This window comes from Petaurus breviceps, unplaced genomic scaffold (genome assembly GCF_028583685.1).
Source record: "Petaurus breviceps papuanus isolate PSGF00001 unplaced genomic scaffold, PetGlider_PUasm1.0 90760, whole genome shotgun sequence".
NCBI classification, from domain to species: Eukaryota; Metazoa; Chordata; class Mammalia; order Diprotodontia; family Petauridae; genus Petaurus; species Petaurus breviceps.
In genome coordinates this window covers 3,384,814-3,398,657 of record NW_027187338.1, presented here as the reverse complement: position 1 = coordinate 3,398,657, position 13,844 = coordinate 3,384,814, and the positions used below count along the sequence as shown (strand labels likewise).

General features: G+C 50.1%; 1 protein-coding gene across 4 annotated transcripts in view; it reads right to left on the bottom strand.

Annotated features, from left to right (window-relative positions):
• Positions 1-223: 223 nt before the first annotated feature.
• Positions 224-13,844, bottom strand: part of MAP7D1 (MAP7 domain containing 1) — a 29,283-nt gene continuing 15,662 nt past the window's right edge. Inside the window, exons 6-18 of one of the 4 annotated variants that reach the window (XM_069067937.1) lie at positions 12,785-12,895; positions 11,085-11,195; positions 10,513-10,661; positions 10,237-10,376; positions 9,813-10,141; positions 9,166-9,343; positions 3,154-3,313; positions 2,943-3,047; positions 2,511-2,564; positions 2,297-2,354; positions 1,848-1,956; positions 1,404-1,600; positions 224-912 (exon numbers count right to left, since the gene is read on the bottom strand). In XM_069067937.1, the coding sequence (XP_068924038.1) occupies positions 902-912; positions 1,404-1,600; positions 1,848-1,956; positions 2,297-2,354; positions 2,511-2,564; positions 2,943-3,047; positions 3,154-3,313; positions 9,166-9,343; positions 9,813-10,141; positions 10,237-10,376; positions 10,513-10,661; positions 11,085-11,195; positions 12,785-12,895 (1,712 nt within the window). In that variant the 3' untranslated portion in view covers positions 224-901. Of the gene's footprint in view, positions 913-1,403; positions 1,601-1,847; positions 1,957-2,296; positions 2,355-2,510; positions 2,565-2,942; positions 3,048-3,153; positions 3,314-9,165; positions 9,344-9,812; positions 10,142-10,236; positions 10,377-10,512; positions 10,662-11,072; positions 11,196-12,784; positions 12,896-13,844 lie in introns of all 4 variants that reach the window. The other 3 variants (XM_069067935.1, XM_069067939.1, XM_069067938.1) reach the window with 3 other exon arrangements.

Sequence of the window (13,844 nt, the reverse complement as noted above, 5' to 3'; positions counted from 1 at the left end):
AGGGGAAGACTGAGGCAGGTGCTAGTCAGGCAGGAGGGAAAAGGAGGGGAGTTACCTCCAGAGGACAGATGCTTGTTGAAACTGCAGAGTTCTCTGTCCTCCTTCCCTGCCAGCCCCATCCCAACAATGCCATTACCCAGGGATCCTGACCACTGAAGAGTAGTTCCAGAAGCCAGGCGTCCCTTCTCCTCCATGTCCCCACCCCTAGAAAGCTGAAGCAAAGTTGGCAGGAATCTGGCTTTATTTCCGGATAAGTTTGTTCATATGCTGTAACACTGACACCGAGATGGGGGCGGGTGTGGGTACAGGCTCCCCTGAGTTCCCAATATCCCCATTCCACCCCTCTTGGGGCTACTCCCTCATTGTAAGAGCCTGGGGGAGGCCCTTTGGTTACCCTTAAATAGAGAAAAACCCCTGTAGAGCCCTGGGCTGGCTAGCCTAGCTGGCTAGGAGGTGGGGCCGTGGGCCCAGGGTGAGGGGGGGCATGCTATATACATTATTCACAGACATTGTACCCAGAAGGTCACTTCCAAGAGTAAAAGTGAAATACTACAAGTGAGACCCAGTCAGCGGCAGGGGTGTGAGGATGTGTGAGAGAGGGAGGGGTGTGGGAGGAGGGCCTGGCTCCAGCTGAGGCCAGGGACACCATCAGTCTGATAAGGTGCAGATTAAAAACAACACACAGGACACCCCTGGGAACCTGGGAGACCCCATCACCTCTCCCATCCTCGCTCCTTGCCCAAGCCCAGGCCCCAGCAGCTTTTGTTCCCTTCTTCCTCTTCTTCCTTTCCCAGGGGGAAAGCCCTGGAGGGTCTGTGGCACTCCTGTGGTGGGGGGCACTGGGATGCCCTGGCTTGAGGACAGAGGCATAGTGCAGTGCTCTGGAACTGGGGGCAGGCCCTTAAAGGACTTCTGGGGAGACAAGATAGAAAAGGGATGTCAGCCACAGGGGCATCTGGCAACATGTGAGTAGCTTGGAAGAGCATTTTGGGATAAAGCTGGGGGTGGGGAGGTGCTGGGGAATGGAATGCTGAGTCTGGGCTAGTGGGGGAGGAATCTGGAGGAAGAAGGGAGGGGCACTTGAGGAGGAAAGTAAGGGAGGTGAGGTGGACCAGGGATAGAGAATTATTCAGAGAGGAGAGCTACAGGAAGGATTTGGTGAGGAGACAGAGGGATAGAAAGGATTTGTCAAGGAGGGGTGAAGGTTTCAGGAGGGAAGTATAAGTAAGATTCAGGGGGAGGACAGGCAAGATTCTGGAGAACAGGGTTAGAGAAGGATTTTTGGGTCAGGAAGAAGGCTAGGATGAATGGAAGAGGGGCCTGTCATGGGGAAAGGTAGGAATTCATGGGAGAGGGCTAAGAAGGCAATGGGGGTGGTAGGAGAGCAAAGATTCAGCTGGTACCTGTGACCTGGGGAGGCTGCACCACAGTTTTCTTGAGGAAGGCCTCAGCCTCAGCAAAAGGCAGCAGAGATTCCCCAGTCCTGCTGAGGGGGCTCCCCTTTTCTCCAGGGGTCCCCTTGGGGGTGAAGCCATTCTCCTGGTGCACAGTAGTTGGTTGCAGTCCATTCACCAGTGGCCCTGCCTCTTTCCCCTGCAGGCTGTAGGTGCAGAGTGGGAAGCATTCTGACTCGTGATTCCTTGGCCCTAGAGGGTGTGTCCCTCCAACCCTGAAGCGTCCTGGATGCCTCTACAAAAACCTAAGACTGGCTCTCCACAAGGTTCCCGTAACCCCAGAGCAGGGGGGAATAGAGCAGTCCTGTTCACCCTTCCTCTGCTCCCTCCCCTCTCTAGTGTGGGGGGAGTGGGGTGGAGGGGGGGAAGGAAATTGATTCAAGAATGGTATACCTCCAGGGAGGCTCCTGAGGAGGCTGTCCCTCTCTTGGCAGAATCTCCTTTTCCAGGCCCTTGGCCAGGGGCTCAGACACCTTCTCAGGCTCAGACACCTTCTCAGGCTCTGCAAGGAAGAATCCCCAGAGTGGAGAGGGGCCTCAGTGGAAGGTCCCTTCAGCAAAGGAAGGAGTTCAGCAAAGGGGAAAGAGTTCAGTGGAAAGGAAAGATGTTTAATGAGAGGAGGATCAGTTGGAAAAGGTCATGAATGGAGGGGAGGGGGTTTAGTGGGATCGGAAGAGAAGGGGTCAAATGAGGGTAAGATTCAGTTGGGGAAGGACACCAATGGAGAGGGGGAGGGTTCAGTGGGGAGGGAGCCTCAGTATGGGAAGAAGTCTCTGAGCCCTCCCCCACCTCACCTGATTCCCTGCCCAGCACTCCCCACCCATGGGGAGGGCCCCCAGTACCTGGGCTGGAGTAGTCTGCTTTGGCCTCCTTCCCATTGAGAATCTTCCTATCCACCTTCTAGTTGGGTGGGGGAAAGGGGGTGGGTCAGAATGGTGAGGGACCCAGACAACACCCTCAGCTCCACAGGAAGCCCCCTCCCTTCAGAAAGTCAGCCCCACCCCCTCCCACAGTCCCTGCAGATCCCCCACCCCACCCCCATCTGGGGATCCAGACCTTGGATTCTGCAGCCTCAGATTTCCGAGTCCTCTTCATAATTTCCTCTAGCCGCTGTAGCCCAAGGAAACATGCACCCATTAATATTAATAACAATGAGAATAAGAGCAGACATTTACATGGCCTTTTAAGAGCCGAAAAGCCCTTAATACACCTTGTCACATTTGAGCCTTGTACCAACCCTGAGGCCAGTACTGCAGGGATTGACTATTATCACCCCCATTTTACAGCTGAAAAAACTGAGGCTCAGAGTAGTGGCTGTGACGGGACAAGGTCCCGAAGCTGCTGAGTATGAGAGGCAGAATTTGAACCCGGGGTCCAAGGCTTCAGTCACAATAAAAGGAGGCCCGCCCTTTGGGAGGAGGGGCAGCTCCCCTCCAGCTCGAAGGCCCTGACCCCGCTCCTGGCTCCTCATCCCTAACACAGGCGCACCTTCTTTCTCTCCAGCCGCTCCTGCTCCTCGCGCTGAAAGTGTTTCTCTCGTTCCAGTCGCTGCCTCTCTGCCTCTTCCCGGGACCGCGCTTCAGCCTCCTCCTTCTGCCAAAGGTGGCTCCAGTGAGGGCTGGGTGCCTCTGTGCGCTACCACAGTCCCCTCCCCTCCCCAACCGAGCCCCCAGCCAGGCGCCAAGCGCAGCCCTCTCACCTGCTTCTGCAGCCTCTCCTGCTCCTCCAGCTCAGCCTGGGCCTTCTCCCGGGCCTCCTGCTCTTCCCGCTGCTGCCTCTCCTCCTCCCGCCGCCGGGCTGCTGCCTCCCGCTCGGCTCTGGCCTCGGCCTCTCGGGCCAGCTGCTCCTCCCTCAGCCTCCTGTGTGGGGACAGGCCACCTGGGAACTTAGTGCCCAGCTTTCCCTCTCCCCCTTTGGGAGACCTTACTTTATGAAAAGGGAGGCCACCCAGAGGTCGATACACCACATAAGAATCTCAGAATCCCCCGGCGAATCATCTCTCAGCATCTGCTTGAAGATCTCCAGTGACGGGGAACTCACTACCACTTCCAGAAACAATCCACGACACTTCTGGACAGCTATTACTGGCTTCTCCTCTGCTTTGCTCTCAGTTGACCTCTGGGCCCCTCCTCCCACTGCTTCTAGTTCTGTCCTCAGCTGTCAAGCAGAATCCCTCACTCACATGACGACCCTTGATGACAGCTACTCTGTACCCCCTCAGTCCTTTCTTTTCAAAGCTAAGCATCTCTGGTTCCTCTCGGTAAGACTGGTTCCAAGCCTCTTCAGTGTCCTGTGAGTCATCTGATAGGTGAAATTAAAGTTTGCCAATACTTTGTTAGATACATGAAGTCAGCAGGGAGGGTCAGAGGATCATTGAACAAAGCAGGCATTTTGTTGTTCAGTCATGTTTGACTTTCTGTGACCCTATTTTGGGATTTTCTTGGCAAAGATACTGAAGTGGTTTGTCATTTCCTTCTCCAGTTCATTTTTACGGATGAGGAACTGAGGCAAACAGGGATAAGTAATTTGCCCAGGGTCAGGTAGGTGTCTGAGGATGGATTTAAAACTCACAAAAAGGAGTCTTCCTGATTCAAAGCCCAGTGTTCTATTCATGCACCACCTCACGTGTGCATAAAAGACGCCTAGCTGGCAGATCATCTTTATGAGTAGATTTTTCCCTATTGAGTTAAATTCTTGTTTGTAATCAAAAATGAACATAATGGGATATTCTATTATATTGTATTCTATTATAAAATATGACCTAATGTAATATAACATTACATATTCTAATATATTATATTCAGTCAAACCATTGATTGGGAAGATGTGGTCAGCTGTAGAGAATCATCTCTAAAAGGTTGTCTATTCCCTTCTCAAACTTTCATCAAGGATACCCCTCCTTTCTACATAGACCCATAAACGTTGTGTAAGTTCGAGAAAGTATGCTTCTGGATCAAAAGTTATCAATATCTTCTAAGTTGTTTAAAATAAAATTTAAAAACCACAACCCTATAGGCTGGCTACAATTCCAAGAGACTATTCAAAGCATAGGGATAGCTTTGGCAGTGGGTGGAAGAGACTTCTGGCAAGAAGATGAGCAGAAGAGGGTGAAAAACAATGATATTATGTGTGTGTGTAGACATATCTCTATATCTATCTATACGGAATTATACATAGATGTATCTCCCTATCTATCTATATCACTGAGTTCATTAGAGGTTTTGACACAGATGAGATCTCCCCTCCCCTCTTGCTAAATCCATATGTTGGGTATTTCTACTTTGGAAGGTTTCATTGCTCCTCAACACCTGACTTAGGACTTGACAGTCCTGTCTGCAGTGATAGCAGACCCTGGATCTCTCAATATCCTGGTAGTTATCAGCAATGGTAACAAACATCATATCAGGACACACTACCTGGGTTCATCTGTGGAAAGTTCTTTGATACTTGTCCCTGGTCCCATACAGCATGAGTGACTCTTAATATAATCACTTTGCCAAAGACCCAAGAACTTAGAACCTTAATCATTTGAAAGGCTGGGAGTTGCGAGCATAGGAGGAGATATCTTAGGAGGTGACTGTGTTTGATGTATCTTATACTATTTGTCATTTGAGTCTTCTAGATACCATAATATCTTCTATTTCAAATAAATTGGTATTACTTCAATATAAGGTTATATATGAGAAATATCAGTCTAAAGAAGTGGGGGGAAGTAAAAGATGGTAGGGGCTTGGGGAGGCTAGGTGGCACAGTAAATAGAGCATGGGCCCTGGAATTAGGAAGACCTGAGCTCAAATGTGGCCTCAGACACTTAACTAGCCCTGTGACCTTGGGCAAGTCACTTAACCCCAACTGTCCTGCCTTCTCCCCTCCAAAAAAAAAAAAAGATGGTACAGGCTGGAGCTGACATGTGTTGTATTTGCCACCCATAGTCCCCCACCTCTGCAGATAGGCATGTGGGGATGGAAGATACCTTTACAAATCTTTTTTGAGCTGTGTTCTGTCCCATAGTCCTCAGCCTCTGCAGATAGGTGTGTGGGGATGGAAGATACTTTTTCAAATTTCTTATGATTATAGGATTATAGCTTTCGAGCTGGAAGGGACTTTAGATGCAATCTATTCCAACCCTCTCATTGGGGCTGGATGAGAAACTGAAGCACAGAGGTTAAAAGACTTGCCAAAGGTAAGCATTAGAGCCAGGAACTGAACCCAGGTCCTACTGACTCTGAAGCCAACATTCTCTCCACTGTATCATATTGCCTCCCAAATTATCAGCTTTGAGTGGATGTCACCCCTATCCGGCCACGAATCAAGTGAACACTTTTTAAAGGGGTATATGTGTGTGTGTGTGGGGGGGGGGTGTTTAAGGACCTACGTGCTATGTAATACCATCCTACTGTTTATACATTCTTTTTTAATATTCCCCTCTGAAACATCTTGAAAATCAGTCCCTGAGTATCTTCACATTTGTATCGTGTTTAGCACAGTTCTCCTCCCTGGCATCTTCTTTCCCAAACTTAAGTTTCTTAAGTCATTGCTGCTTCCTCATAGAGCACCTCGGGTACAGAGTTGTTCAAGTTCAAACTTGTCATTTCTACTGTTACTAATGATCTGAACAGAGATCCCTCTTGAAATGTCATTCCTTTTCATTATCTTCCCTTAGGTTTCTTATAAGTGCTTTTAGTTGGGTTTCATACCAAAAATTTTGCAAGTTTGTCTGAGAAGACAATGACTCAAAATCTTCCATCATCCTAAATGGGTACAGGATGTTGTAACACTGTCAGACATGCTTGATATGCTGGCTGATCGACTGGTTTTTCTTACCTGTGCTTTGTTGTTACAAGGGAAGGTTCATGGAATGGGAAGAAGGGTCTATCCAGAAATTATTTTGATGTAAACATGGAAAAGCATCAATGAGATTCTGTTTTTTTTAAAAGGATAAATCATCCATCCTCTGTAATTCCTTTCTTGTGTTTCTAAACAGTTCTCACTGGCTGGCATTTATCCCTGCATGCAGAAGTAGGGTTTGCTGGCTGGAATATTTTCTGGGTTCTTTTACTCTCAATTTTTGAGCAATTAACTTCCATTAGTTAAATTTCACTAAGAGATAGATGACAATAATCAGAATCAATATCTTTGCTTTTATCCTTTTCCCATTGTTCTGGGTCAAGTGCTTATTTTAAAAAGGTCACATTGGAGGTGTTATAATTGCAAGCAGCATCTTCTTATTCTTCTCATCTGATATTAATTTTGACATTTGCTTTTTTGCATTTAATGATCTGACTTCACAAAGACAACTGATTCTGAAATAATTTGGGGCAGTGAGGTGGGCCAATGGATAGAGTACTGGGTCCGGAGGTGGGAAGTCTGGAGTTCAAATTTAGCCTCAGACACTAACTAGCTTAGGTGACCCTAAGTATGTCATTTAACCTCTCTTTGCTTCAGTTTCCCTAACTATAAAGTGGAGATAATAAGAGCACTTATCTCCTATGGTTGTTGTGAAGATCAAATGTGATAATAGGGGCAGTTAGGTGGTGAAGTGAATAGAGGACTGGCCCTGGAGTCAGGAGGACCCAAGTTCAAATTCAGCCTCAGACACTTAACACTCACTAGCTGTGTGACCTTGGGCAAGTCACTTAATCCCAATTGCCCTGCTTTTCCCCCCTGCCAAAAAAAAAAATGAGATAATAGTTGTAAAGTGCTTAGCACAGTGTCTGGCACATAATAAGCACTATATAAATGTTAGCTGCTATTATTTTTTTCGCATTGATAAACAGTAATCTCCTATCTCTTGGGATATAGTTAAGTTAGTGTTTTCTTTCCTTGCTTCTTTTTTCTTTTCTTGGCAATACTGTTCGGTATGCACCATGTCCATATCTTGAGGAAAACATGTATTATATACAGGCATGTGGCCCCTGAATCATCTATTTCCCTCCAGTCTCTTTCTTAATCAGGAACCATGCTGTTCAAGTCTTATTCACTGCCTTCTCCCGTTCCATCGCTGCCTTGAAATCATCAGACATCAAGGTCTTTGTCGTCTTGCTTTGGAGGGTCCTGTTAAGGTCTTCCTCGAATTTCTGTATTCCATCCAGATGTTAACACACAAGCTCCAGACACTGACATGTAAGCTTCATGGTGTTCCCTTCATCTGAGCTCATCATAAACACTGTAAGGCAAGGTGACCAAGTGTTTCATGGGAGGATTTTCTTGTTGACCTTGGGTGCAGCTGCATCTCCTTCATTATCCTCTCCTCTCCAAGGAAGGCTTGCGAGCTAGCCTGCCGTTTAGCTGAAGCTTCTGCCTCATGCCTTCATTAGCAGCAAAAATGTCAGTTCACATCTGGTTTTGTTCTTCTAGCAGGGCATCAGTACCAACAGGTGAATTAATGTTGCAGATGGTCTAAAAACTTTGACCTTGCCACTCTTGGTCACCCACTTTCCACTACTGCCATTGGCACTGTGGGAGCAGGACTCATGGGCACTCTGAATTTTTGCTTCTCAAGTCCCCCATGGCCAAAGAGGTTATCCTCTAGAGGTTAGCCCACTGGTATATTCAGCTGGGTTGGTCATAGGACAATAGCAAGGGACTTCAGAGGCCATCTAATCCAACTTCCCCCACCCCCATTTAATGGATGAAGAAACTGAAGGCCAGGGAGTTTGTGACTTGCCAAAGGTGGTCCTACAGGGGATAATAAATGACAAATGTCAGAGGATGAGTTCGAACCCAGGTCTTCTGACCCCAGAACTAGCACTCTTTTCACTGGACCACTATGTCCTGATGCTTAAATGATAAGATATAACCTAGCCCTGGACCATACTCAAGGCCTCTCCAGATTCATAGGAGCTGAGAGGGCTTTCACTCTATTGAAACAGCCATGGAGAACCACCCAAAGGTCAATTCCAAGCCACAAGGACACCCTTGAGCAGCACTTCTGGGGAGTCTTTCAGTGTTCTTAAAATGGAGTATTCTTACAGGCATGGGACAACTAGATTGTCACTTTCTTGACTGTGGACATACTGGTGCTATTAAAGCAGCCTAAGATTACATTAGCCTTTTTGTGTGCTATACCAGCCTATCCTGAGCTTGCAGTCCACTAAGACCCCCCAGCTCGTTCACATGAACTAGCTTGAACAGTCCATGCCACACTAGTCTATGTGAATACTATTAACTTCTTAAACCCATGTGTTGGACTTTACATTTATTCCTATTAATTTAATCTTAACACATCTGGTCCATCCTTTTAGCCTGTCATGATTTTTTGGGGAACTATCATATGACATGTCGGCCATCCCTTCTAGGTTAACATGTTGATCAAGTTTGCAGACATCTCTACCTTCATTAAAATCAATGATAAAGATGTTGAACAAAATGGGGTCAGGGATAGAGCCCTAAACCATCACTAGAGACCCACTTCTCAGTTCAGCCTGAGCTTTTTTGGCACTTCCCCCCTACCTTCAGTATCCAGAAGACTATAAGACCATGAAGTACGTGTGGGTAAATTCTGTCAGATTCTGATAAAGGCAAGTGCCTGTGTTTGAACAATTTTTAGAGAACTGAGTGGCTGAGGATGAGGGAGGGAAATGTGGTGCCAAAGGTATTCTGCCCTTGAGGGGAAGGGGGCATAACGGTATCTCTGCCCTGCCCCAGGCAGTCCTGGGCCTTTGTGCTCCCTGAAGGAAGCTCTGGCATAAGCCTCTGCTTTCACACTCACTTGTCCCGTTCAGCCTGCTCTCGCCGCTCCTGCTCCTCCCGTTCTCGCTGTTCTCGGGCTTGGCGCCGTTTCTCAGCCAGCAGGCGAGTGGCCTCTTCTGGGTCTGTGGTGCCAGCCGTGGGTTTGCCAGAAGATGGAGGGGGAGTTGGGGCTGAGGGCAAAGCTGGGATGGTAGTACCTGGAGGGAACCCCAGACCTAGTTGTCAGGGGCACATGCCTTGGTACGCACCCTGGGTTCTGTCTGTAACACTCAGGCAAGTCTAGATCTTCCCACTAACCTGGAGCACTCAGGTTGTTTCCTGATCTAAGACATCTTTTCTGCCTCTGCCAACTCCCATCCATCCCCCATGCCAGATCCTAAAACCCCAAAGCCAGATGGAAATAGGGTCATCCACCTCCTTCCCCACAACCCCATTAGCATTGGGAACAGAGACCTGGGGGTAGCATTGGACAGGAACCCAACGGCTGTCCTATCTCCCTCTCAGACCTTGAATTCTAAGAGCAGGGCCATCAGTATCGCCTACTGGACCCGGCACTCCCTGAAAGCAGAGGTCATAAATCTCCTCCTTAGACCACAGACTGGTTCCCTAGACAGGGTCTGATCTTCCTCTTCTACCTCGGGGTTCCCTGAAGAGCCCTTTGCCCACCTGAGGGTGGCTCCCCAGGAGCCCTTGCTGGCTCTGCTCTGGGCAGCTCCTTGACCGGCTGGTGGGTGGCTGGCAATGGTGATGCCACAGCAGTCGGCAGCTTCTCTTCCTCCCTGACTTTTTCTTTATTCTTCTCTTCTCGCCCAGCCTGGCCAGGGCTCTCTGGAGTCTCCTCCTTTCTCCGGACCCGCCCCTTGGGAGTGGCTGTGGTGCCTCTTGGGGAAGGTGGCTTGGGGGGCAGACCAGGTCCTGGGCCTGGGCTGAGACAGGGGGAGGCTGGCCGGTGCCGAGGTGTGGAGGGAGATGAGGGTCGAGTCTTCGATTTGGGGCTGTGGGAAGAAGGACACCTTAGAATGGCTAGTTTTTTGAATGGAGCCCCAGGTCCTTCTCATTCCCTCTACTACCCAGAGCAAGTGCCACACACCTGAGTTCTGTGGCAGGCAAGAGACGGGTTCGAGGAGCAGGCAGAGACTGGCGCTTCTTGAGGCTTCGCTCCCGTGCCAGGGCACTCTTCTCTTTCTCATTCTCCCGGTCTTTATCCTTCTTGTCCTTTTTCTTTTGCACCTGGAAAGCCCAGGGTGGAACTCCCATGAAAAAATCCATCAGTCAGCAATGGCTCCTTCCCTCACCCCCACCTCTGGTCACTCAGTGACCCCAGGCTACATCCCCTGAGCAGGTCTGGGGTCAGAATGGCACTCACTGGGGAGGCTTCAGGCCGACGTCGAGGAGTGGCAGGGCTGCTGCCTGCTGTCTTCCTGCGCTCAGCAGCTGCACATCGGTGGAGGTTCCGAGGGGTGCTGCAGGGGGTCAGGGGGCTGGCCGAAGCAGAGCGAGGGCACATGGGGACCACTGGGGAGGAACACACTGGATATAGGAGATGGCACAGGACCCTCAAAAAAACTCTGACCTTGAAGTTAAGGGCCCAAGGTTCAGATCCTAGCTCTGACCACGTAACTTTGGACAAGTCACTACCTTTTCAGGTCTCAGTTTCATCATATATAAAATAGTAATAATCCTCCTTAGATTCCCCCCTTGCCAGGGCTGTGTAAGGCAAGGACTTGGATAGAAGGGCCTGATTGAGAGATGCTAGAGCTTTATGACACCATGCTTGCCCCCAGGGACAGGGAGTTCCCTAGCACCTATGCCCACTGCCCTCATATCCCTGCCATCTGGATGGCCAGGTCCCTGGTTCCCCCACCTTGAGTCCGCATTGCTTCCCAGCTCTCCTCCCTCCCTGGGAGCCACGGCATGCCCCCCTACCCTGGTCCTTGCCATTGCCCGGCAGGGTCACTGCACTTCTGCTCCGGGCCAGGAAGGACAGTGTAGGCGTCATCAGTCGGTCCACTATGCTGCTCTCCCAGGGGCTCAGCTGTAGGCTCCGATCTGGGGTGGGAGGGATGGGGGAAAGAAGGTAGAAACAGTTACCTCCTGTCTGGATCCCCAGATGGTTACAACCCTGGGGTAGACTGTGAGACCCAACCAGGCACACGACAACCACACATGGACATGCCCAAGGACCCATATACAGTTCTCCACAGACACACACACACACACACACACACACACACACAGACTGACCCCCCCAATCTGTTTCCTCCCTCCCCTAGTCTCACATGCATCATTTCTTCTGCCCTGGCCTCATAGGCGACCACTCCCCAGGAATATGACAAGCCCTGTTCCATTCAATATTGACCTTGGCTCCGGCACTAGCCAGAGTTCACACTGATACCGAGCTCTGGAGAAGGCCAACATAGCTCAGGAATGTCCTCTTGACCTCCCCCCTGACCCAGACCAAAGAAGGCACCTGGCCTGTTGACACAGGACTCAGGAGGGGAAGCCAGGGCCAAACATTCAGGGGCACTGCCAACTGCTACCCTATGCCCCTAGGAAGGGCAGGGCTCATCCTAGGCGTGGGCGCCGTCGCCATAAGGAGGTCTCACTCTCCTTCCAGGTGAAGTGGCTTCTTGCCCTGAGCCAGTCACTGGTTCTGGAGGTGTCCCCATGCCCTGCTCTGCCTGCCCAGCTGCCCCTGCTGCCTCTCCCAGTCCCTCAGCTGCTTCATCTATTTTTACCCCTTCTCAGTCAGGTGGGGCCAGCAGCAGCTGATTTGGTTGCCAGGCAATTGAACAATCAAACAAAGGCTGAAGGAGCTTATAAATAACTCCCCCACCACCTCCAAAACCCTCCTAAATCCACCACTTCACAGGCTGGCATGTGGGCACGGTGCTATCTGGGAGTGAGGGCAGTGCCACCCTTCTAGATTCTTGTCTCTGAAGACACATCTGGTGCTTCTTTGGGAGAGGAGCTACCATGGGACCAAGGGTTGTGTCCTTGGCACCAGCCCATCCCAAATGCCCCTCCAACCCCTTGGCAAGGAGGGGCACTGCAAAAGTCCAACAAGAAAACAGAGGGAGACAATGCCCAGACCATACGCCAACCGACTGTGAATTTGCTTGGGCCCCAAGCCCCTCTACCTCTTTCTTGGTCAGTTTAGACCTGGAGCCATGGGAGCAGCGCTTCCTCTCTTACTGTTTGGCTCAGGCCCTGTCTCCCTGCCTGAGAAGGGGGTTAGCAGTCTTCCAGGCTCTGGCAGCCCCAGCATGGGTCTTCTGATCCTTAGGATTGTATCCTGAAGCTGGGGGCATGGCCTTCTGCCTGTCCTGCTCCTCTGGCCCTGGATACACATCTCAGTTCTCAGTAACTATGGCCTCGTGATGACCATGGAGCCTTACATGTTAGTGATGAGGCTTAGGATGCTTCCCTAAACTACAGAACGACAGAACCCCAGAACCAGATAGGACCTTAGGGGTCATCTAGTCTGACCCCTGGCCTAATACGAACCCCTTCTACCACCTTCCTGCCAAGTGGCTTGGGTCTCAGACAGGGCCAGGGCCTAGGCTGGGATTGGGGAGCAATCCTATTTCTGGGGTTGCCTCTGGGCAATGGCAGACTGGGCTGGGTGGGCCTCTTACTTCTACTGGGGGAGTTCCAGAGCGTGGCAGAGGATTTTGAGAGACGCTTGTTGATTATAGAGTCCACGTGTTTAGGCAGGTTTACTGCCGACATGGAGCACCCGCTTCCACCTGGAGGGGAAAAGACATGGGCATTAGAGCCGAGGGCCGGGAAAGGGGAGGGCCAGGCCTGGGGCCAGGAAGCCAGGGGAAGGAGAGGGCCAGGCCTGGGGCCAGGAAGCCAGGGGCGCCCAATAGGGCCTTCCATGCAGGGTGCTCTTTCAAGCAGGTTCAAGAGGAAAGGGAGAGGAAGGGAGGACCAGGAGAAGAAGGGAGGGGAAAGGGCAGGGAGGGGCATGGGATAGATTCAGCCCCAGGAGGGGAGACATGATTGCTCTGTCAGGGAAAGGGCCAGGCTAGGGAAAGGGGCACACTTCTAAGGGGGCACAGTCTGTGGTCTTCTTTCCCAGGGAGGACTACTGAGACTGGATCTTTCTCTGGCCAGAGATGGCCTTAATGTGTGACATAGCCCCCTCTTCCACACTGTGCCCACCCCTGCTGCTAATGCCATCACAACTGCTCACACCCCTGACAGCTCTCCAGCCTCAGTACTTTTCAGACCCCACAGTCTTCACATTCTGAATCTGAGTTGACATCCTCAGCCCTGCTGACCCTTCATCTAAGCACCTCCACAAATAAAGATACACAGAAACAGAGAAAAAAACATACAAATACATAGAATCAGGATTTGGAGTGGTGAGGAACTTGGGCATCATCTAGTCAAGAGGTTCTTAATCCTTTTAATGCATTTTGGACCCCTTTGGTGAAGCCTAAGGCCCTCTTCTTTTTTGGGCTCATTTTTTTCATAACTGAAGGAAATGCTAAATTTCAGTTAGAAGTTACTGAAAATAAAGATGTATTTTTTTCTCCATCCAAATTCATAAATTCTTTGAAATCGATCTATGGACTTCTAAGAGGTCCATGGATCTCAGGTTAAGAACTCCCAGTTTAGTACAATCCCCTCATTTCACAGATGAGGAAATTGAGGCCTGAGAGATGGTATGACTTGCTGGGACCAAAA